The sequence below is a fragment of the Stenella coeruleoalba genome (assembly GCF_951394435.1).
Source record: "Stenella coeruleoalba genome assembly, chromosome: 13".
Classification (NCBI taxonomy): Eukaryota; Metazoa; Chordata; class Mammalia; order Artiodactyla; family Delphinidae; genus Stenella; species Stenella coeruleoalba.
The window spans coordinates 36,645,844-36,671,899 of NC_137159.1; the positions used below are offsets into that span (position 1 = coordinate 36,645,844).

At 33.4% G+C, this 26,056-nt stretch overlaps 1 protein-coding gene across 9 annotated transcripts in view; it reads left to right on the forward strand.

The window, feature by feature from the left end:
* The window catches only part of VPS54 (VPS54 subunit of GARP complex), a 124,160-nt gene that overhangs the window by 65,309 nt on the left and 32,795 nt on the right, over positions 1 to 26,056 (forward strand). For all 9 annotated transcript variants that reach the window (XR_013830950.1, XM_079940236.1, XM_079940239.1 and 6 more), the window contains 7 exons: positions 500 to 534; positions 2,590 to 2,721; positions 5,881 to 6,266; positions 14,252 to 14,378; positions 15,356 to 15,463; positions 18,004 to 18,059; positions 21,302 to 21,398. Coding sequence is in view for 8 of the 9 variants with exons in the window: in XM_079940236.1 (XP_079796362.1) it covers positions 500 to 534; positions 2,590 to 2,721; positions 5,881 to 6,266; positions 14,252 to 14,378; positions 15,356 to 15,463; positions 18,004 to 18,059; positions 21,302 to 21,398 (941 nt within the window). In the remaining variant the exon portion in view is untranslated. The remainder of the gene's footprint in view (positions 1 to 499; positions 535 to 2,589; positions 2,722 to 5,880; positions 6,267 to 14,251; positions 14,379 to 15,355; positions 15,464 to 18,003; positions 18,060 to 21,301; positions 21,399 to 26,056) is intronic.

The window sequence follows — 26,056 nt, forward strand, 5'->3', positions numbered from 1 at the left end:
AGTCTGAGTACAGAAAGCTTAGTTTTGGAAAGGAGGGTACCTTGTCTGAAATCTGATTGGTGAGACGAAGATAAAGGAGGTTCATTTGCAAGAAGTTTGTAGAGGATACAAACTAAGATGTCTAAGAAGAAAACTACTACGGCATTAAAAATTTTTTTGATCATAGGAAATACTGGATGGGATGGTGGATCTTTTGAACAATAAAAATAGCATTTCTATAAGATAGCACCAAGCTTTCTGTGTCCATTTAAAAAAGACTTGAATACATTTAGTTGTTTTATTGCTACTAAACAATTGATTAAAATTATTTGAAACATACTCACTGCTTTGCCTACTCCTAGGTATACAGAAGGTGTTTGATATTTGTTGAAGAAAGAAACTTAAATCGTTATTTAATTGTGACCTAGTATAGTATTGAATCTGTCAAAATATATTTTATGGAAATAAAATGAAAACAAGTTTTAAAAAATCATATTTTCCCTTTTCCATTTTAAAATAGATAAATCCAGGACAGATCTGGAGCAAGTACCTAAGGTAACAAAACCTAAAAAATGAGAATACAGCTTTTTAATATTTGATCTTTAATTTTGCCTTGTAAGAAGCTTTCACTGGGCTGTTTTCTGATGCTTTGACCACTTTGCCTCTTCTGGGACTTTCTTACTTTTCTTCTCTCTCTTTTGCATGATCAATCTCTTCTTTATCACCAAAACCTACAAATATGTTTAAGTGTTTTCATTTTAAAATATAATTTTATTGGTTTTATTACCCCTCCAAATTATTAGGGATATTTTCTTTGTATGAAGAATTTTGTAGAGATGTGTGATAGATGAGTGTTTTTTTGTTTTTTTTTCTGGGGAAGGAGTCCATTGCATTCATCATATTCTCAAAGAGGTCTGTGATAATTGCTCTTTAGGGTGCAAAGAGACAGAAGGATGAAAGACAGAAACAAAAAGGAAAGGGCAGTCATTTTTAAAGTTCTTTGATTCCTACAAAATAAAATTCAAACTGCAATTTAAGGCCCTTAATTATTCACTTCCATCATAGGCACACTCTTAACTTTTGCCTACTAATCTTTACACATTCTTTACTTCAGCCAGACTTTTTTGCTGGCTCCATGCTTTACTTGCAGTGTTCCTTTAGCCTGGAAGACTTTTCTCTTATCTCCCCATATCTAATCCTTTATAGTTTTTGCTTAAATGACAACTTTACATGAATACATTTCCTCCAAATGAAGATCATTGGCCCCTTTGCCAAACTGCCATAGCATTTTATCTAGACCCCTGCCTTCCCTTTTAAGGCATTTGTCACTCTTTCCCTTATAAAATATTTATGTATATATTTTATCACATCCCTTGGGCTAAAGATCCTTGAGATTAGGACCTCTGGAATAATTTAGCTTTGTTTCCACCTTAGTGCCTAGCATAAGAGTAAAATCATAGATAGTTAACATTTATTGAATTAATCAATACTTTCAGTTATACTAGAGGGACTAGAAAATATACTCATGTCCCTAGTTATATTTCCCTATCACATTCATACCAATTTTTGGATATGGGTCATATGAATCAGTGAATATAATAAAATATAACATAGAAATTAATTGATTAAACCATGTTTCAGGCCTTATGCTATGTGCTGGAATAGAAAGATTAATAATCTATAAATCCAGTCTTATAGGAACATATGGTCTGGGGGAGATATACATATTAAGTAAAAATATTTATGAAATATGAGATAAGTATACATGGTATACTTGTGTTTAGAGATGGGGTTAAATAAATTTTGTGAAGTATGAGATAAATAAAACTCTTAATGCCATTCTAAGAGAGTTTGGTCTGTCAGTCATGGGAATCCATTGAGAGACTTAAAAAGAGAAGTTAATTCAGTTATAATTGCATTTTAAAGATATATGGAGGATAGATTAGGGAAGGACATCAGTAAGTAGACATTTACTGTAATCCAGAGATAATGAGGAGCTGCAGAAATACTGTGGAGATAGAGTAGAGAGGAGATTCAAGTGATAATGAGGAAATATTAATGGTAGTACTTGGTGCGCAGATGGATGTGGTATACAAGGGAAAGGAGCAGTCTCTTCATAAAATTGAATTTGTTTTGGTTTTAAAATTTAGTGTATGTCTAATCTAAAAAAGAAAGTTTGAAAGAATTTTGAGCAAGAGAAAATAGAAATATAAGTATAGAGATATTGATATTTGACATTTTTAAAAAACCACTATCAGTGGGAAATAATACAGAAATTTTAGGATAAGTATGATATCTCCCTTTTGTATGTGCCCAGTGGGACTGCATTCGTGAGTTTGACCAGGTAGTAATGGAATGACCATCTCTGTTGGTAAAGGCAAAAAAAACATTTTTCTATCTTTCATGAGCATTTTTAGCTTGATGAAACATTATTTATATATTTTTCTTCTACAGATTTTTGTATAAATAACTCAACTTATTATCACTTGCTTTTTCTGTATATGCCTGAGATTCAAGTTAATTATTGTTTAATGGTCTTATGATGTTAGAAGGGATAATGGATGTAAAGAAAATGTTTATCTAATTGAGGGAAATGCATTTTTTTAATAGATTTTTATGAAACCAGATTTTGCCTTGGACGATTCCTTAACTTTTAATTCAGTTTTACCATGGTCTCATTTTAATACTGCTGGTGGAAAAGGAAATCGTGATGCAGCTTCCTCAAAGTTGCTACAAGAAAAGGTAGTTTCTTTTTTACTTTTCCCATGTAGAAAACTATTTTAATTAAGTGGTACTGTTTGTGTGAGTTCAGAGTTAGTTATTTAGTAGGCACTAATTCCTTTAATTTCATCTTTATTGTTACTGATAATTAGAACCCTTCAGATCTTAACTGATAAAGTAATAGCACTTTGTGTCAATGCAATACAAGTTGTGCTGTTGAAAAAGGAAAAGGTTATTGTTTGAGTGCTTCTTATCTGAAACAGCAGTTGATAGCAATCTCAATTGAAAGGATGTATTAGATAACACAATTAATTGTTTTACATTTATTCCAAACAGTATATTGGCTAATTTTATATTCTTTATGACTTAAAGCACAGAAAATTAACTTTTCCTGAGGTACTATTTTTCCTCGTTTACACATAGTAATGATGATTATTTTGAAGCAAAAATAGCATAGTTAAAAAATGCCTTGTTCCTTTAGCTTTGCAAAGTGTAGCCTTTTGCGTGTTATTAGTCAGCAGTTTTTCAAAATTTTACAGTGTTCTATATTTCAGAAGTCAACATCTTGAAAGTCATTTAAAATGTAAAACTTTAAACATAACTCATAGATCAAGAATCTTTTAAAACTGGAATAGGAAGTAAAGACCTTTGATCTCTGTTCTTTCTTAGCATTCAGTTTAGAGCTTTTCTAAAACTGACTGTGGTTCCTAAACTGAGATGAAAGCATTTCATTTTAGTCAGGCGACAGCTCTTGGCAGTCTGAAAGCTTGCCTCAGGTAGACTATTCAATAAGTTGGGTCTAGTCCTCAGCAACTGAAGAAAGGGCTACTTAGGGAGGAGAGGAGAAGAAATGTGGGGAAAGAATCGTGAGTATTCCGTTTCTCACAGTTGAAAATGAAAATGAATTCACTTTTTTTTTTTTTTGGCAACATTTTCATCTATAAAGGTTTTCCTTGAGTAAGAATAAATTCACAAATCTTATGAAAACAATGGGTATATAGACACAGACTCACTCCCAGACTACGTTTTCACATTCCAAGTATATCCCCTGGTAGAATACCTTAAAAGAGAAAAACAACAAAAGCCAATAAAAATTTCACCAATCTATACAGATACTTTTAGGAATACTTTAAAAACTGTTCCCTTTATAGAATTTTACTCGGAAATGAATTATGAAAATATTATGCCTTTGAAAAGAATAGATCAATGGAGTATTGATAAATTGCAGAAATATTTGAAATTCAAATGAAACAATTTTCTCATGCTAAATGTTTAAAGTGACTAAAGTAATGGAAATTTTTTTTTTTTTTGGTAAGTTGCAGAATCAGCTTTATTACATTTACATTTTGTCTCCTCATTCTGCTCTGTTCTTAGAAAAGGAATGGAAGACAGGATTCCAAGACAGGATTCAAACTCACTGTATGATTGACAGCACCCATTTTATCTTGCTAGTTTTAAAGAGGGAATGCTACAACCAGGATTAGGGAAATTTTTGTCCTATTGTAGTACTGCTACCCAAAGTGCTGGTCTGCGATGAGGCAATGAGTTTGCTCTAGAATGTACATCATTTCACTGCTTCCTTCATTAAGAAAGTCTTTCTATGAAAAAGCAATACCGTGGGCTTAGTGATGTAGTTGATTTAATTTCCAGCAGAGTTCCTCATTTCATCATGGACCTGTTAAACAGTTCACAAACTGGCAGCAGCATATAAACTGCATTCTGAGTACCCCTGTCCTACAGGAGTTACTTTTTCTCCATTTTCTGAAGATTGAGTCTACTTTAGCTTGTGATGTACCTAAGTACCTTCATCCCCATATTGCTTTTTAGGTAAATAAATGAACAGCTGTTGAAGGTAAAAAGAACAACAGCAAAAGAGTATAAATGCAACAGATTTAAACTATAGAAGAATGTCTTGTTTGTAACCTATTATATATTATAATAGATTATTGAAGGAGCTGTATTGAAGATATGCATGATCCTGCATGGTTTTAATGAGACAGGCTTGGTGACCAAATAATCCTCTAATTTTATGAGTCCTAAATGTTGAAAGCCCATTAACCCTTTAACACTACAAATTCTCCTGAGATGCTCAGAGATAATTCTTAAAGTTTGAGCTATAGGAAGAATAGGAAGAATCTAGAAGTAAAAAAGTGGGAGAGAAATGGAAAAATAATATAGCCAAAGAAGGCATATGCAGTTATGAAGGAAGAAAAGACAACTCAAGTTTTAGAAGTCCATATTTGAAATTAGAAAGCATTCTTAATACATGTTATTCCAGGAATTAATTTTGGTAGTATTACAAATAAGATATATATGAACTAATTGTTTCAGTCAACTGTTTAAGAGGAAAACACATTGGAAATAAACTGAGTTTTATAAATTGATAAAAGAATAATTGTTGAAATGTGAAATTAACAGCTTAAAAAAAAAGATCCAGGTGAATTCTAGTACTCTCTGTAATTTGTGGCTGGATCACCAATCTGTCTTTCATGAATTCTCCAACGTTTTGAGGCAGCATGGTACAGTAGAAAGAACTTCACTTTTTGAGTTAGACAAACCTGGGTTCGAATTTCAATTTTTCTACTTACTAATCATATGACTTTATTCAAGTTATTTAATGTTTCTGAGCCTCATTGTCCTCAACTGTAAAATAAAATAATAATAATACCTGTATTCCAAGATTGTTAAAATTAGAAGATGATGTATATAAAATACCAGTGCCTGGTACATAGAAAGCCAGTAAATGGTAACTATAATCATCTTTCAGTCAGATAAATGATACATTATATTGGTGATGGCAGTGATGTGTGGAGGTTAAGGAACTCAATCATTCTGTCTCAGATCTTGGAACTTCTAAAACTAGATTATAATCTGAGATGACTGTGGGCTACTTTTACTCTCTAGAAAGTAGTTGGTGTCTGGAGGACAGTAATGGCAGGAGCAGAGGAAGAAGGTAAATCACCTTCTATGCTTTTGTCTTACATTTATTAATTTTGGGCTCTACCTTTCATCTCCCTTCTATTTTGTATGCCTAGTATCAAGCATCACATAATCAAACAGTTCACACAGTGGGATTTAAAATGCATGTAGAAATATTGTATCGTTTTCAGAAAGTATTTGGGTAGTTAAGGTATACTTATAATATGCTGTGATTTTTTTTTCTTTTCCTTTCCTCTTAAGCTGAGCCATTATCTGGATATTGTGGAAGTAAACATTGCTCACCAGATCTCTCTACGTTCAGAAGCATTTTTTCATGCAATGACCTCTCAACACGAATTGCAGGACTACCTCAAGAAAACTTCCCAGGCTGTAAAAATGCTTCGAGATAAAATTGCACAGATTGATAAAGTAATGTGTGAAGGATCACTACACATTTTAAGACTGGCACTTACCAGAAATAATTGTGTTAAAGTATACAATAAACTGAAATTAATGGCCACTGTACACCAGACTCAGCCTACAGTACAGGTGTTGTTATCTACTTCTGAATTTGTCGGAGCATTGGACTTAATAGCAACAACGCAAGAGGTTCTACAGCAGGAACTTCAGGGCATTCACAGCTTCCGGTATGTCCATTAAGTAAGCCATTAGAAATAATGTTAGAACTTTCTAAAGGATAAATTTTAGTATGTAACGTTAGCTGAAAATCTATGAATGTGTTAGAGTTACAAGGGTATTTTTTTCTTCCAGATTGATCTGTTTAATAATGTTATCATTCTGATATTTTAGTCTTACTAAAACAAACAAAAATCATAAGGACCAATATTTACAGAGACATTTGGATAAAGAAGTAAAATTAAATTTTCTAGCAGATGAAATCAATGAAGGGCCAGTCACAGCTTTGAAAATTATATTTTGAAAATGTTGAAGTAGTTTTGTGTCAAGATAATAGATAAAGGTGGAAAAAGGAATACTAGTATAGCTGAAATTAAGTTCATTTTAAAAGCCATTGAATAAGTTTTAAATTAGATAATTATTAAAATTCATTTCTCATTTACAGTCTATCACATTGCAAAAAATTCCACACGATGATGGAAAAGACCCAATTTCTTCCAAGTTTTTATTTTGAAAATACCTTTAAGATTAGGGTTTTAGTTATTTTATGTGAGATCATGTCATATGTTTAATTTACAGATTACACCAATTGTAAGCCATCAAAATTTCATTCAGTTAAGCAGGCTTGCAGTTTCCTTGTTGAAGTTCCTATCTGCTGGGAAACATTATACTACTGAGTGACTACAAAGAAGTTTTATGGGAGATGTGCTCTGTAACTTAATATATTCTGGAAAGGTTATCTTTAATATAAGTTTATTTTAATTGAATTATAAGTTCTTATTGACTAAGGATATGTAATTGGAATATTTATTTTGAAAGCACTTTTAAAAAGTTGGCCCAATTTTAATTATGCAAGTGAATGATTGATTCATTTATTCAAGAAATGGTTATTGATTACATGACAGACACCAGGCAGAATACTGGGAATATAGCCATGAACAAAGCAGAGATGCTTTCTGCTCTGTTTCTACAATTTATTTGATAGGAGGGAGACAGAAATTACTGGGTAGTTATTATACAGTACAGTACAGTACGATGATGAAGTACAGATTACTATGGATCCTAACCTTAGGGGAAGAACCTTATCCAGACTTGGATGTTTACAGAAAAAGTTTGGATCACAAACCTCTTTGAGAATCTATTGAAAGCTGTGGATGGACCTTCTTTCCATAAAAATATACCTGTACATAAAATTTTGCAATCAATTTTGGGTGGTTTGTAGTCCTTTGAGGCCTACTTTGGATTTCTCAGCATGGGAACCCAGGGTGACTAAATGATTTTTAGTTTCCCCTTTACCTCTGAAAATTCAAATATTTCTCTTTTTTGAATGTGTATATGGCATATATTTTTAAAATAAATAATATTAATTTTGTCAGTATTTTAGCAAAATGGACTTCTGTAATGACAGAAGCTGTGTTTTTTCTTGTCACCACTATATTATATGAATTTGATGAATATTGGGAGCTGTTTCTAGAAAGTAGAGTGCTTTATCCTCTGAATAGAGCAATAGAAGCAAAGATTAAATGCTTGCCTGCTAAACACAAATTCTGAAACTGTTCTCATTTTTACTCCAAAGGTCATGCAGTTTATTTTATTTCATTTTCCTGACTCATAAGTTTATGCCTAATAATACTGATGAAAAATTTAGTTCTCCAAAGCTATCTGGAAAATATTTAAGAACAGGGTTGGATATTTATTCCCAGTAGATTATGATTTATCAGAAGGCAGAATGAACATTTTATAATCTTTTAATTATCTTGAGCTCAAGAAAGAGTTTACCTTTATTTTCATCCTTACTTTTTTTGTTTGTACCTTAACTCAAAGGACAAAATATTCTTCATAAAAAAGTGTATATGATTTTTTAAAAGACTTTCAAATATTCTGATTATCTATGTTTTGTTTTTTTGTTTTTCTTTGTTGTTTTTTTTTTTTTTTGCGGTATGTGGGCCTCTCACTGTTGTGGCCTCTCCCGTCGCGGAGCACAGGCTCCAGACGCGCAGGCTCAGCGGCCATGGCTCATGGGCCCAGGCGCTCCGCGGCATGTGGGATCTTCCCGGACTGGGGCACGAACCCGTGTCCTCTGCATCGGCAGGCGGACTCTCAACCTCTGCGCTACCAGGGAAGCCCCTGATTATCTATGTTTTACTCAAATATCTACTATTATTTTTTTTAGCACCTGCACATTTGTAAAGAGTGTTTATTCTTCATATAAAATATAATATATATGAAAATATATTTGAACCTTGATATCTTGCAGGTTTCGTATAGAAAAGATTCAGTTACCTTGAAATTCAGGGATATAATGTTGTTATTTTCTGTTTCTTACTGTAAAGGTTTATGTAGAAACTTCAGTTTTCACCACTGTTAATTTTTTTTTCTTTATTACTTACTACCACCATTACTGTACTACTGCCACCACTACAAAACCTAAGAACGTTTTTTGAATACTTTGATATTCTGTACCAGTGCTAAGAATATTGCATATATTATTTGATCCCCCTCCCCACTCCAAAAAAACCCTTCTATGAGATAGATAGTTTTATCCCCATTTTAATAGATAAGGAAACTAGAGCATTGAAAATCTTAGATAACTTGCTCCAAGTCATACAGCAAGTTATAAAACAGTAGAGTCAAGATTCAACCCAGATCTCATCGGACCCAAGAGTTATGTATACTTTTTAATATATTTGATTGAGGTTTTGTAGGACCTCAAATAGATCACTCTGAACATCAGTGCTAATTTTCTAGTGCAATAGATGTTAAACTGTGGGCAACTGAGTTGGAGATTTGCTGAGCTAGGAATCTACCATAGTAATAGATTTTAGGATAAAAATTAATGAAACTAGTTTTTCTACTCGTACATCGTCGTCGTCTCCTTCTTCTCCTTCTTCTTCTCCTCCTCCTCCTCCCTCTCCCCCCTCCCCCTCCTCCTCCTCCTCTTCTTCTTCTTCCTTCTTCATTTCTTCTCCTTCTTCTCCTTCTCCTCCTTCTTCTTCTTCTTCTTCTCCTTCTCCTCCTCCTCTCCCCCTCCCTCTTCTCCTTCTCCTCCTTCTCCTCCTTCTCCTCCTTCTCCTTCTCCTTCTTCTCCTCCTTCTCCCCTCCCCCTCCCCTCCTCCTCCTCCCCCTCCCCTCCTCCTTCTCTCCCCCTCCTCCTCCTCCTCCCCCTCCTCCTCCTCCTTCTCCTCCCCTCCCCCTCCTTCTCCCTCTTCTCCTTCTTCTCCTCCTTCTCCTCCTTTTCCTCCTTCTCCTCCTCCTTCTCCTCCTTCTTCTCCTCCCCTCCTCCTCTCCCCCTCCCCCTCCCCCTCTCCCCCTCCCCCTCCTCCTCCCTCTTCTTCTTCTTCTTCTTCTTCTTGAAAGAAAAGGTGGAAAACATTCAGAGTTAATTATAGGTTCTAGCTTATTATGATTTCATTGATCAGAGGCCACCTTGGGATTCCACTTAAGGGATTTTTAGTAGTAGGATTGGAAGTAGTATTTTTAGTAGTAGGATTGGAAGTAGTAAAAGGTATTTAACATCTTCTTTACTCCTATATAATCTCCCATAATTTAGATCTTGAAAACATTATGTTATGAAAACATCCACATTGTGTGCTCTGAGGTGAAGCCAAAACAACAGATTTTCTGCTATTTGATGAAACTAGTATTACTGTAGGGTTTATTGATATGTAAGTTTCTGTGATAAAAGCAACACAAAGGTCATTGTAGTGAACCCACAGCTTAGTAGAAGTTCTGAATTCATGTACAAATTGAGGCATATTAAAGTAGAAAGTATTAGAATTGCTCCAATTTGTTTAGCTGGATATATAAGCCTATGTACTTTTTCAGAAAGTGATTTTTAGTTACTTGTCTGTCATTTCAGGAGATTTCTTTCACCACTGTAAAGTATTATATGTGATTATTAGGATACATACTTTTAAAATGAACTGTTAGCAGATTTATCTATTAAATATTTTTGGTAAGTTTAATAATAATATACAGGCCAGTATAATTGCATCTATTGTTAAAGTAGTCTAAAATATTTTAAAAACAGCAAGGATGAATAGGTGAATCCTATAAAACACTAATTCTAGAAATTTTATTTAGGGATTTGCTTAGACAAATCTTTTTATATATGTTATCATATACCTGTGAGTACATAATAAATACTATTTGATGTTAGTATTGAGATTCATATCTGCTCTTCTTTATTATATTTGTCAGACTTTAAAATTACTCAAGATGTGTAAAAATGAAGCTACTCAGTTATTTTTGACAATATCTGACATTAAATAGAACGTCACATTTAAGTTATTAGGCTGAAATGATAGAGTTTTATTACTTTGATGCCCAAACATCAGTAGATACAGTCCTATGGACTTCCTACCATAATTCTTTGTTGGGATTTGCTGAAGACTATTTGTACCTGAAGGTAACACATACTTGGGTGTTAACCTCTAGTCTGCATTTAAAAGGAATTTTTGATCTTTATAAAAATCAATTAACTGAGAACGAAGCAATGTTAAATTTATGTGTGGATTCATATCCTACCCTATTACTGCTTTTTAAAACTTATTGAAAACTGAAACATACACAAAAATAGAGGAAATTATATGAAGAGAGTTATATGAAGCTGGATAAATTGCATATGACCTGTGAGTTATTAACTCATAGCCAACTTGGTTTTCTCTATATGCCTCCCCCTACTCCTGGATTATTTTGAAACAAATCCAAAACATGATTTCATTTCATCCATAAGTATTTCATTATGTATCTCTGAAAGATAAAGATCTTTAAAAACATAACTCGAATATCATTCATAGTTTCAAATAGCTAGTCAGTGTTCAGATTTTCCTATTTCTCTCAAAATTCTTTTCACAGTGTATTTGTTGAAACAGGATCCAAATAATAACAACTGTATATTACAATTGGTTGATATATTTCAAATGTCTTTTGATATATAGTTCTCCATTCTCATTTTCTCCCTTTCAAAATATTTATTGAAGAAATTGAGTTGTCTTTGTAGTGCTTCTCACAGTCTGGATTTTGCCAACTGCATCCCCATGTTTAGTGTGTTTTCCTTTTACTTGTATTTTCTATAAACTGGTAGTTAGATTTAAAGCCTTGATCAGATTTAAGTTTTTCTTTTTGGTAAGAGTACCTAATAGGTGTATTTCAGCCAAGAGGCATATATCTGGTTGTCTCTTTTTTCGTGAAATTAGCAGCCATTTGGTGATCATTGTCTAGATTTATCATCTCATTATGGGTTGCAAATCATGATATTCTAATTCTAAACTTCCTTATTCATTTGTTAATGGAATATTTCTATAAAGCCATATTTCTCCATAACAATTACTTGGTAATTCTGAAGGACAGTTCTTACAAGGATAGGCAAGATAAAGTCTAGGTTCTTTTCCTTTATTTAGCAGTTTTTAAAATAATGAATTGAAAAATGTAGCATCTTCCAAATGTTTTATAAGCACATGGATTTATATATATTTGAAGTATTAAGGTTTTTTTTAATCAATGTTCATATTGTCCTATCTTTTGTAGGAACCTCCTCAAGTCCTTTTGATTCTATGAGTAGTCATTAATGGTTTTCTTCATGTTATGACAGGATATTCATATTATACATTTTCTGCTCCATATTTGTAAACTGCCATTTCTCTAAGGAGCCCTAGTTTCTTTTAGTAGGAAATGGTATTTAGAAATTACAATCTAGGTATCAGAGGTGTTCCTTGCTACTGGATTGGTCATGATCTCTAGGCCTTTTTAGTGGGAAGAGCTAGAAAATAATTTTCCCTCTTTTTCTTAAGGTATATCCCTTGTGGTATGAATGGATAAATTACTGTGTTTTAAAGTCACTTGAAATAATTCCTCTTTGTGTAGATTTGCCTGTACTTTGATACATAGTTAAGTTCATTTATTTCATTTGCTTTTGATATTCAAGGATTGCTGTTTTTAAATGTACTATTGTTTTACAACTATGTTAAGTAGTTACATAGTTCCAAAGTCAAATCTATAAAACAAAAAATATTCAGAGAAATTTAACTTCTATCTTGGTTCTCTTCCTCTGTACCTACTCCTACAAGTCATTTAAAAAAGTTTTAGTTTATGTTTATTTATCCATCTCTCTGTCTGTCCCTCATCTTAGATAAGCATTAGCATACTGTACATACTTTCCTCCACCGTGGGGTTTTTATCTTACAGTATATACCCTGTAGATCATGCTACAGTATGCATTCTCAATGGGGGATATCACCCAAAGGGGGGAAAAGTTTGTTCTTGAAGGGTGAAAAAAACTCTTGGATTTTACAATGGTTTGTGGCCCTCCAAAGACCACAGTACATAAACGGATTTACAGTATATCTGTGATATTAAAACTTCATGGGGAGTGATTAGAAATAAAAATGTCTGAAAAGACTTTTTAAGGGGGCAGTAGTTGAGAAACTGCTCTGTAGCAGTATATAGTATATTAATTGGTATTCCTCGATTCTTTTAAAAGTGTTATAGGGTCTATTATGATATATTTAACTAGCCTTCTGTTGGTCAGCATTTGGGTTGTTTCCATTCCTTTGCAATTACCAACAGTGCTGCAATGAATGTATGTTCTTTTGTCATTTACCAGTGTATCTTTGAGATGGATTCTGAGAAGTCAGATTCCTAGGTCAAAGGCTAATTGCCTATGTAATTTTGCAAGACACTGCCAAATTCCTTTTATGGCAGTGTTTTAGTTTGTAAGAGTGGATATGTTATAAATTAGTTTATTGTGAGATGTTGTCACCATTTATGAGAACCTTATCAGACTTCTAATTAGCTGTGAGAAATATAATTTTCATATTGCAAAAAGCACATTTATGTTATTTCACTTATCAGATTTTTTCTAAAAGTATCACTGCACTACTTACCATATTGTTGTTGTTCATAAAAGAAGAACAACGGATCTGTCTAAAAGGTCACATGCTTTAATTTTTTTTAATGTGCTATATCTGGTCATAGTAAAGACAGTTGCTAACATTAAGGGCTTGTTTTTCAAGTAAATGTAGCATAAACTTTTAAAATGTTTTTATAATTAATTATAAATGTTTACATTTAAGATAAATTTCACTTAATTTTTGAAATGCCTTGGACCAACTAGATTACCTAGGTTTCTTCAACCCATTGTTTTTATGAAACTATTAGATTGTGTGGCAAAAATCCCTTTGGATATGACGGTATTCATCCTTAGTGCCCTTCAGAGCAGGGATTAACTACCTGGGACCACTCTTGTCACTTGGACAGTACTTACTTTTTCTAGGGAGAAGGTTCCAAATCTCTTTAGTAATACTTGCCCTCACCACCCCTACAACTCTGCCAAAATTAGAGTCCTGCTCACTTTAACCCTAGCCAGGATCTGCAGGTACTGAAGAGGTGGACTAAAAAGGAACATCATACTTCATGAGAAGAAGTTCCATGGATAGATTATAGCTCAGTGACTTTAGATCTTCACTCATGTGTTCTAATGACTTTAATGGCCTGAGGGATATTGCACAGTAACTCAAACTGATTCTGACGGAGGTTGAGCTGAGTCAGTCTCGCCTATAGTCCTTCAAATATTTATTGGTACCCAGAACAGGGCCTGGTGCATAGTAAGCGCTTGTATTTATTGCATACGTGAATGGCTGGGGAGCTACTGACATTTATATTCAGTAAGTGGTTAATGAGGAAAGGACTTAGAATATCTGAATATTTTGTCTGTGAAAAGCAGACTAAAAAGCAGTCATGAAGTTTTCTAGAACCAAGTTTCCTATAGTATATTTAACTGTTTGGAGGTTAAGATATACAGAGAAAAATAGAATTTGGGAGATGATGTGAAACTGTCGCAGTTATTTTTGTTAAGTTAAAAGACTGTATTTTACTAAAACATCACCTTGTTGCACAAGTACTGTCAGCTAGAAAAGTTTTGCTGACGGGTTCCCTTGATCGTGGAGTAAATCTGGGTTTTTAATAAATGAGGTAACATTTCCCTCTTCCTTTGTAGGCATTTGGGATCACAGCTTTGTGAATTAGAAAAACTGATAGATAAAATGATGATTGCAGAATTTTCTACTTATTCTCACAGTGACTTAAATAGACCATTGGAAGATGACTGTCAAATTTTAGAAGAGGTATGTCTTTTGAACTGTAGAATGAAATTGATGTCATTGCTTAGTGTTATTTCCTAACAGCCTTAGTTTAGAACACATTCTCCTCAGGTTATAGTGAGCAAAATTATCTTCAATATCAAGCCTGTGAGATCTATGAAATCTTTCACTAAGTATGTGACTTTAGGAAGCACACAGTTGTTTATTATCCTGTGAAATTAGAGAATAAATAATTTTGTAGCTTAATTAGAAATGGGAGTTAAAATGAAGTCTTTATATGGCTTACTACCCAAGTTCCAAATATAGATATAGGATGTAGATATAGAATGAATTAACTTATATCCATGTATATGCATGTATTGGAGTGTGTCTTTTATAAAAAGTGATCATTATTATATGGTAACTTATCAGTCATTCACATTCACTGAGCACCTATTATGAACATGTTTTATGCATATGCATGTACAAATATATCATATTTGGTAACTTATCTAGTAACTTCTCAATGCTGATTATTGCCAAGAATTTGTAAAGAACCCAAAAAGCCCTGATAGCAACCTAAGTAGTTAAAGAGATTTTTGTAAATGTTAGCAGTTAATGCTCCACTAATAATCCAGGTCATCATTCCAGTCTTCTAGACCACTAATTAGAAAGCACCGGGCTCATAGAGTATTTATTGGTCATCAGGGTTTCAGAATAATACTTTCTAGCTACTTACTGAAACTAGACCAAAATATACTCATATTGTTTTGTCCCCAAACCAGCTTCATTTGATCCACTATAGTAGGATAGGATTTACCTGTTTTAGAATAATGACTCCAAAAATCTGATGACAAGATTGCTATGGAAAGGGGTTTTTAAGCCTTTTAGAAAATACCAAAAGGAGGATAGAGATTTGAGGGTCAAACAATAAAACCCTTGACGTTGATTATTTCTACCTCTAAGTGAGATTATTTTGTATTTGAATTTTGACATTGTATACCCTTCTTTTATTTTAACAGGAAAGACTAGTATCTCTTGTATTTGGACTTTTAAAACAAAGAAAACTTAATTTTTTAGAAATATATAGTGAAGAAATGATTATTACAGCAAAGAATATCATTAAACAGGTAATTATACTTTTTTATTTGATATATTTTCATCTAGAATCTTTTGTGAAGTTTATTTTTACATGATCCTGTAATAATACATGCAGTATCATAGTAATATTTTCTCATTTATTAAAAAATTTTAAATATAGAAGAAAGAAAAACATAACCCTACCAGTCAAAAAGATTATCACTTTAAGAATATTTCTAGGGCTTCCCTGGTGGCGCAGTGGTTGGGAGTCCACCTGCCGATGCAGGGGACACGGGTTCGTGCCCCCATCCGGGAAGATCCCACATGCCGTGGAGCAGCTGGGCCCGTGAGCCATGGCTGCTGGGCCTGTGCGTCCGGAGCCTGTGCACTGCAGCGGGAGAGGCCACAGCAGTGAGAGAGCCCCGTACCGAAAAAAAAAAAAAAAGAATATTTCTAAGCATAAGTTGTTACTGGTGTTTATCATTGGTGCTCTCATACTGTATATATAATTTTGAATTGTATTATATATTTCCGTTTGAATCATAACATAAGCATTTGCTCATAAGCCTTCAGAAATATCACTTTTAATGGTTGTATAAAATTCCATCAACATTATGTTAGTTAAACCTATTTAAACTTTCCTCTGTGTTAAATATTTAGGTCATTTTCATTTCGGTACTATAAAGAGCACTGTGACAAACATCTTTGGTATGCTTTGGTATAAAGTCTTGTTTGTTTGGTTTCTCATATTTAAGACTATTTTTCTTATAACTGATTCCTGAAGTGGAACTATTGGTCAGAGAGTGAAATGTATTTTTAAATTGTTTGATACATAGAGCTGAATTGCTTTTTTTCTAAAAACGTTTTACCAATAGTATATACTTTCACCAGCGTTTCTTCTTACTCTGATCTCTAAGAAATTATAATTGTAAACTAAAATCTATTTGTTTTTTTTTAGTCTTCCCTGATTTTTTTCCCAAGCTAATTGGTATTTATTACAACACAATTGGCATAAAGTGATAAAGTGGAATTGTCAGACATTTTACATCTGCATTACTTTTAGAAATTAAAAGAAAAAGCTTACCATCTACAATGCTATCAAAGTTTCAGTATTTGTCATCTACTCATTAGAAAGTAGATATACATTTTAAGGTTATTTCAGTTTTAAAGATGTGAAATTCAAGTTGCCGCTATATTTCATGAGATACAATTTTTTTCCATAAGCAGTTTTTTTTTTTACATCTTTATTGGAGTACAATTGCTTTACAATGTTGTGTTAGTTTCCTCTGTACAACAAAGTGAATCAGCTATATGTATACACTTCCCTGATTTTTGTTTTGACTTTCTATTCAGATAAATCTCATTCTCTGAACTTTAGTTTTTCTGTGTGTGAAAAAGAACAATTTTGAATGAATTTCTTAGGCTTAATTGATCATCATCATTAGGTTGAATGTACATTTCTTAGTTTTTAATGTTTAAATAAAACAAGCAAGAAAAATGTTACAATCGCCCCATCTTTTACCTCTTTCAAACATTGACTAAAACACCATATTTTAAAATTATCACTACCACTTCTAAAAATTGTTGATAACTACCACTAAATATACATGTATATTATAGCTTAGCAATTCTACTTCTAGGTAATTTACCCAACAGAAATTCATACCTAGGCTCACCAAAGACAACACAAGCATTCCATGGCAGCATATTTGTAATAAAAAACCGGAAACACTCAAATTTTATCATCAGTAAAAAAAGATAAATAGAATTGTAGCATATTTACATCACTGAATACTATACAGCAATGAGAATGAATAAACTACATGGAACAACATGGATATTCACATACATAAGGTGGAGCCAAAGAAGCCAGACACGGAAGAGTACACACTGTATGATTCCACTTACGTAAAATTCAAACACGGGCAAAATTAATCTGTGGTGTTAGAAATCAGGATAGTAATGTCTTTTGGGAGGAAGTAGTGACCAGGAGGGGAGCAGGAGGGGCTTACTGGTAATATTCAATTTCATAATCTGAGCTCTGGTTAAATAGGTGCACTCCATTTATAAAAAAAATATTGAGCTATAAACATAATTTGTACAGTTTTCTGTATGTATATTATACTTTTAAACAGTTTTTAAAAACTGCTCTGTTTTAATTCCTAGACTTCTAAAGTCTGAGCATTTATTTTTTAAAACCTTAAACTGTTGCACGTGTTGCAAGGAAGTGTGACCTCCAAAATGAATTTCTTTTGGAATTTTAGTATGGGGCTTATACCATGTCCTAAGTATTAATAGTTCTATGGGGGTTTTGTGTGTGTGCGTGTGTGTTTGTGTGTGTTGTGTGTGTATTTGTGTGTGAACAGTTTTAAATAGTAGGAAATTGTGATTAATACAGTTCAAGCATACCCTGGAATAATTATTTAATAGGGTAAAGGTAATGCTGCAGTTTTTTTAAACACCTTGAGGTGTAAGAGGAGAAGTTTGGTCAAATAATTATAGTCATTGAGGCCCTTATTAATATACAAATGAACATGTAGTACTTAAAGTTCTAAAGACATTAATCAAATTTTTTTCTTAAATTTTGCAGTGTGTGATTAATAAAGTTTCACAAATAGAAGACATAGACACAGATGTTGTTTTGAAGTAAGTATAAATATTAAGTTGGGGTTACCAGTCAGGGAAAAGATAACGCATTAGAATAATCTAAGGAGGATTTAGTTCAGGAATTATTTGCTAAGGTGTGGGCAGAGTGTAGGAAAATCACAAGTGATAGTGAAGTACCTTTAAGGGACAAAGAAAGAGAGCAGTTAATGGAATTCAGGAGAAGAAGATGTAAGTAGCTGAAAAAAAAAAAAGTCTTTTAGTAGTTGAAGTGATCTTCAGTGGAGGGAGGCAGTCATCCTGAGGTAACCCCTCAGGGATGGAGACGGACTATTAGCACCTTTCCTCCTTTCAGTCTTTTGTAAGGGCTCCTCACTGGCCAAGCCCAGCAGGTCAGCCTCCCAGGGCAGAGAGAGGGTGGAGAGGATACAACGTCATATGGAGGGTGGAAATTGAAGAGGAGTAGCGGTGTTAAATTTAAATTATTTAGCTATATAATTAAAACCCAGTTAGCTTTGAGAAGTTTGAGTACATGATTTTAAATTGCCCATGTCTGTAATTTTTTGTTTTCCCCTTGAAATAACTATTCTTATTTTAAGGAGAACAGTGATAAATATTTTATGACTATGAATTTCTTGTTCATATAGGTATCTAAACTTTATTAACTGGTCTAAGATATGAATAGTAATATGGATAACTGTAAAACTTCTCTGGGCCAGACTCATAGAATGAGGATTGTGGAGTTTTAATTTCCACACTATTACCTAGTGAAAGCTCAGTTTCAGAATTAGTTGAAGCAATCCTAATAATGCAGGGATCACTAGTAGCTGGAAAAATTAAGTTACTGGACCTTTGCTAAAAGCCCTATATACATGGAGAGTCAGTTATTTTTAATATTTTTCTTCCCTAGGGAATTTTCTCAACTTAGAGAACATTCTATATCTCAAGTGTATAGGAGTATCTTTTGAGAATAAAGTCCTAGGTGTAGCAGCATTAATTAAAAATTTGGAGTAATAAGTCATTGTAGTACTCTAAAATATCTTTATGGATTTCTATTTTTTTATTAATTTTTAATCTTAAAGTTGATTGATGTCAGTTATAAAAATATTGGCTGTACTATTATGTATTGTAATATTTAGTATATATATAATATATATGTAACTAATACAATATTGGCTAATACTTACATAGCACTGTGCATTGTTCTGAGTACTTCGTATTAACTCAGTTTATATTCACAGCTACCATATAAGGTAGGTTCTACCTATTTAAAATGAGAAAATTAGATCATGGAGGAGTTAAGTCATTTGTCCAGAGTCACACAACTAGTAAGTGGCAGGGCTGGAACTTGAACCAAGGCATTGTGTCTTAAGAGCCCATGCTCTTAGCCACCATGCCACATGATATACGGAAGAGCACTTTTTAGTCTGTAGTTAGAAAAGTAGGTTATTAAGTTTATTAGGGGAGATGTTATGTTTCTATTTTTATTTTTTTTAACATTTTTATTGGAGTATAATTGCCTTATAATGGTGTGTTAGTTTCTGCTTTATAACAAAGTAAATCAGTTATACATATACATATATCCCCATATCTCTTCCCTCTTGCATCTCCCTCCCTCCCACCCTCCCTCTCCCACCCTTCTAGCTGGTCACAAAGCACCTAGCTGATCTCCCTGTGCTATGCGACTGCTTCCCACTATCTATTTTACATTGGGTAGTGTATATATGTCCATATATACACTACCACTCTCTCACTTTGTCTCAGCTTACCCTTCCCCCTCCTTGTGTCCTCAAGTCCATTCTCTAGTAGGTCTGTGTCTTTATTCCCGTCTTGCCCCTCGGTTCTTCATGACCATTTTTTTTTTTTTTTTTTTTTAGATTCCATATATATGTGTTAGCATACGGTATTTGTTTTTCTCTTTCTGACTTACTTCACTCTGTATGACAGACTCTAGGTCCATCCACCTCACTACAAATAACTCAATTTCGTTTCTTTTTATGGCTGAGTAATATTCCATTGTATACATGTGCCACATCTTCTTTATCTGTTCATCTGTCGATGGACACTTAGGTTGCTTCTGTGTCCTGACTATTGTAAATAGAGCTGCAATGAACATTGTGGTACATGACTGTTTTTGAATTATGGTTTTCTCAGGGTATATGTCCAATAGTGGGATTGCTGGGTCGTATGGTAGTTCTATGTGTAGTTTTTTAAGGAACCTCCATACTGGCTGATTTTAAGGAATCTCCATAGTGGCTGTATCAATTTACATTCCCACCAACAGTGTATGAGGGTTCCCTTTTCTCCACACCCTCTCCAGCATTTATTGTTTGTAGATTTTTTGATGATGGCCATTCTGACCGGTGTGAAATGATATCGCATTGTAGTTTTGATCTGCATTTCTCTAATGATTAATGATGTTGAGCATTCTTTCATGTGTTTGTTGGCAATCTGTATATCTTCTTTGGAGAAATGTCTGTTTAGGTCTTCTGCCCATTTTTGTATTGGGTTGTTTGCTTTTTGATATTGAGCTGCATGAGCTGCTTGTAAATTTCGGAGATTAATACTTCGTCAGTTGCTTCATTTGCAAATATTTTCTCCCATTCTGAGGGCTGTCTTTTCGTCTTGTTTATGGTTTCCTTTGCTGTGCAAAAGCTTTTAAGTTTCATTAGGTCCCATTTGTTTATTTTTATTTCCATTTCTCTAGGAGGTGGGTCATAAAGGATCTTGCTGTTATTTATGTCATAGAGTGTTCTTCCTAAGTTTTCCTCTAAGAGTTTGATAGTGTCTGGCCTTACATTTAGGTCTTTAATCCATTTTGAGTTTATTTTTGTGTATGGTATTATGGAGTGTTCTAATTTCATTCTTTTACATGTAGCTGTCCAGTTTTCCCAGCACCACTTATTGAAGAGGCTCGTTTATTAAGGGAGATGTTATGTTTCTATTTTTATTCCAGAATATATCTTTTCCATATTTAACCAAAATTAGTTTATTTCTCTATGCTTTTTCATCGAATGGTCACGAAGCATGTTCACATGGAATTACTACATGATAAGATTCATAAGTCAGTGTACTTGACTAGTCTTAGAGATGTTTAAACAAGGAGAAGTTGCTTAGTAATTGACATCTTCATCTCAGTTTTACAATTTTAGCTAGGTATCTAGATTAAATTGCGTTTTATTATTCTTTTGTTGCTAGTATTTAGTGTAGTTTCCTCCAATTTGTAGATAACACCATGTTGGCCTGAAGACAGTCATTATTTTTGTTTGAATTTTCTTTTCTAGGCTTGCAGATCAGATGAGAATGTTGAATTTTCTTCAGTGGTTTGATCTGCTAAAGGATATTTTCTCTAAGTTTACAATTTTCCTACAGAGAGTTAAGGTAAGCTTATGTGTTTATCAGTTTGTCCAGAATATCCCTAAAGTTAAGTCATCTTTCTAGATATGAAAATTAGAATAAAACAAAATTTCTTTGTTTCTGTAATTTTTCTAAAGGGTTTTAAATTAGATTTGAAGTTCTTCAGAGTATTTTGGTACCTTTTTATAATTTTGGATGATATGTTTTATTTTAAAAGAAATATGATGCTAACTTGGCATTAAATATTATACAGTAATATTTCCTTTTGTGATGCTTGAATCTCTGTAGATTACCTAGAATTACAATATTGTGAAACACTCAAAAATCTATCCCAAACCACTTAATTTTTCTAGGAATTTAATGTTGATATAATGGTATTTTTAAACATATGGTTCATATTTAAAATGCTCTACTGATGTTCTTTATTGCAGGGTTTTTTTTCATTTTTCAATCTGGAATCCATTCATGTATCATGCATTGCATTTAATTACTTTGTCCCTTTGATCAAACAACTTAATTTGAATCCAATCATTATAAGGAAAAGAACACATGCCACACAGCATTTTTCAGAAGAAAAAATGTCACAGACTCTAATACATGTTGGTTGGGATTACCAACATGTCATAACTGTGTTTTAATAAGACAGTCATTAGGAATTACTGAGTATAACAGACTGTTTGTGAAATGTGATATTCTTTGAATTATCAGGTGTCAGTATTGTATTTATGTCCTAGTTAACATCCCTGGCATCTCCTGAGTTTCATGTTAAAAATGATCTGAGGGACTTTGGTACTTATCTGCGATATGACTTCCTTATTGACATTGACATGCTCTAAGTCACATACATAAGCTTTCCAGTCAGAGTGGGAAAAGTTTTATAAAATGTGATTCACTATACTTAATTCAGACTCCTACCAAAATGTTGAGCCTATCCATTGATAGTGATAGATAGCAAACCTTTATCTGTGGATTGCACAGTAATGAGGGCTTGTTTTCACTTTTTCTTATATTCCTACCATGACCTTATCACACACAGGTCTGGTTATATAGAACTCCTACATTGCATAGTTAGAACTGGCCAACTTTTTGCCAGTTATTTTTAAGTAGCTATCTTTTAGGTTCTATATCAGTTAAACTAAGCCACATTATTATTTGATGTATGTACAATATGGGAACAGTGATCTGTCCTAATTGTAGCTTCTTATTTTCACATTTAGGCCACTTAAACTAATACTGTTGTAAAACATCTTTGAAAATGATGTTTAATCTTTAAATATAGTACTTTTTTCTTTGAAAAAGTTTGTGGTTCCTTGAGGGCATGATTTTGCTGAAAAATAATGTTAATTACAGCTGTTCATTTTTAATGAAGAATTTTTAAATAACTACAAATTGGAAAGAACCATGATGTCTAACAATAGAGGAATGGTAAAATAAGTTATGCCTGGTATATTCACTATCATGGAATATCATGCAGGCAAGGATTTTTAATGATTGAAGAAAATGCATGCATTATAACATTAAGTTAAAAAGCAAGACAGAGACCTACTTAAATATATAGTCTGCTCTTAGCTGTGTTAGAAAGATTTTTTTACCTCTTCATCTCCATAGACCAAAGAGACAGCTTGTCTTTTTAGTGGTTATCTTTAGGTGGTAGTATTATGTATAATTTAAATTTGTGATTCATTCTTTTCTGTTTTTCCTAAGTTTTCTACAAAAAGAGGTATTACTTTTTTTTAATTGAACTATGGTTGATTTACAATGTTGTGTTAGTTTCTGGTATACAGCAAAGTGATTCAGTTATACATATATATATTCTTTTTCATATTCTTTTCCATTATAGTTTATTACAGGATATTGAATATAGTTCCCTGTACTATACAGTAGGACCGCTGTTTATCTATTTTATATATAGTAGTTTGTATTTGCTAACCCCCAAATCCTAATTTATCCCCCCGCCTGCCGCACCACCACCACCCCCTCAGCTCTTTCCCCTTTGGTAACCATAAGTTTGTTTTCTATGTCTGTGAGTCTGTTTCTGTTTTGTAAATAAGTTCATTTGTATCAGTTTTTTTAGATTCTACATATAAGTGATATCATGTGGTATGTGGTATTTGTCTTTCTCTTTCTGGCTTACTTCACTTAGTATGATAATCTTTAGGTCCATCCATGTTGCTGCAAATGACATTATTTCATTCTTTCCTACGGCTGAATAATATTCCATTGTATATGTGTACCACATCTTCTTTATCCATTCATCTGTCGATGGACGTTTAGGTTGCTTCCATGTCTTGGCTATTGTAAATAGTACTGCTATGAACATTGGGTTGCATGTATCTCTTTGAATTAGAGTTTTCTCTGGATATATGCCCAGGAGTGAGACTGCTGGATTATATGGTAACTCTATTTTTAGTTTTTTAAGGAACTTCCATACTGTTCTCCATAGTGGCTGCACCAATTTACATTCCCACCGACAGTGTAGGAGGGTACCTTTTGCTCCACACTCTCTCCAGCATTTACTATTTGTAGACTTTTTGATGATGGCCACCCTGACTGGTGTAAAGTGATACCTCATTGGGGTTTTGGTTTGTATTTCTCTAATAATTAGTGATATTGAACATCTTTTCTGGTGCCTGTTGGCCATCTGTATGTCTTCTTTGGAGAAAATGTCTATTTAGATCTTCTGCCCATTTTTTAATTGGGTTGTTTGGGTTTTTTTTTTTTTTTTTGGATATTGACCTGTGTGAGCTGTTTGTATATTATGGAAATTAATCCCTTGTCAGTTGCATCATTTGCAAATATTTTCTCCCAGTCCATAGGTTGTCATTTCACTTTGTTTATGGTTTCCTTTGCTGTGCAAAAACTTTTAAGTTTAATTAGGTCCCATTTGTTTATTTTTGTTTTTATTTCCATTACTCTAGGAGACAGGTCCCCAAAAATATTGCTGTGATTTACAACATGTCAAAGACTGTTCTGCCTATGTTTTCTTCTAGGAGTTTTACAGTATCTGGTCCTACATTTAGTTCTTTAATCCATTTTTAGGTTTTTTTTTTATATGGTGTTAGAGAGTGTTCTCGTTTCATTCTTTTACATGTAGCTATCTAGTTTTCCCAGCACCACTTGTTGAAGAGACTGTCTTTACTCCATTGTATATTCTTGCTGTATTTTGCCCTTTGTTGTAGATTAATTGACCATGAGTGCATGGGTTTATTTCTGGGCATTAATTGTATTTTGTATTTTTATTAGAATTCTTGTTTATTGTTTATATCCCATAGTGTAAGATGATTTGTATAGCTAAAAAAGAAAATAATCCTTAAATGCAAGCTTACATTCTTTTTTAAGAAATTTTTAACTTTTAAGTTTTCAATTTGTTATGTGGACAAATAATTCTGGACTATCATTTTAAAGACTTATGAATATGGTTACCAGATTATTTCATTCATTATTCTCAAGACTGGAAAAATTTATTTTAGCGGTTCTGGTCTTTGAACATGAACTTGACTGTAAACTGCTGCAATATGAAAGTTCAGAGAATAAATCGCGTACCTACTGTTGAATCTACTATGTATTGTAAAATCTTCTGGAAAAAAATAATCAGCAAACCTTTAAAACTGTAGGTATGGTGAAAACAGTGAAGAAGAACCCTTAAGAGAACACCTGATACACTGTATATGGAAAGTTTATTGTATTAGCTAAGATGTTATCAGTTAAAAGGGACAAAGTATTCAAATGAAACTAATTTAAACAATAAAAGAAATGCATTGGCTTGGGGAACTTAAAATAGTCCAAAACGAGGATAGGCTTCAGTTATGATGTGGTCATGGTTTTCTCCCTTAGTTTCTCTGTTTTAATTCACTTCTACCTCCTCTTTGTTGGCTTCACCTTCAAAGTAACCAACCTAATTATAGCAAAATGTCTATGTATAACAGTTTTAGGTCTTCCACATTTGTATACTCTACTTCCTAAAACAAGATTTTTTCTTCTTCAATCATCAAAGTCCTTGGTTTTAATCCACTGGGCTGATTTAGGTTACTGTGGTCAGGACAATGCTGTGCACTGCTTGCTTTGGGTCTGGATTTTCTTCTCACTTCTGAACTAATCCTGTGGCAAGGAGGTTGGGAGTATACTGTGTGGGATACGTAGGACTAACACCTGAAGCCAGAAGGTGGACTCAGTTTTGCATAGCTGTATTCCTATGGGGGAGGTATAGAATAGTTGTTGGGGAGAAAAAGACTATGTCCAAAGACCGTGACCATTTTTTATAAAAAAATTTTTTAAGAAAGAAAATCATCAAGAGAGAAGAGATAAGGAAGAAGAAAGGCAAAATGAAGATGGGGGAGAAAGCACATCAAGATTAAGACGAGACAGTAGTGAGGATTAAAAGCAGCAATGGAGGAGTGTAGCAAGGAGCAAGCTTGTGACAATAGAGAAGTGATTAATGGAGAAAGAAAATATGCAGTGTCCACAGACACTCGAAGGCTCAGAATCTCTCATATACTGTATGGAATATTGTATCACTTAGAGTGCGTTTAGTTCCAAATAACAGGAAACACAGAGTGTTTTAAACAATTAAGGGGGTTTATTAGTTCATATAACTGAAAAATAACCATAGGTAGGTCAGCCTTTAGGTGCTTGATAGAGAGGTTGATGATGTTATCAAGCCTTGGTTTTGTTTCTCTGTGTTT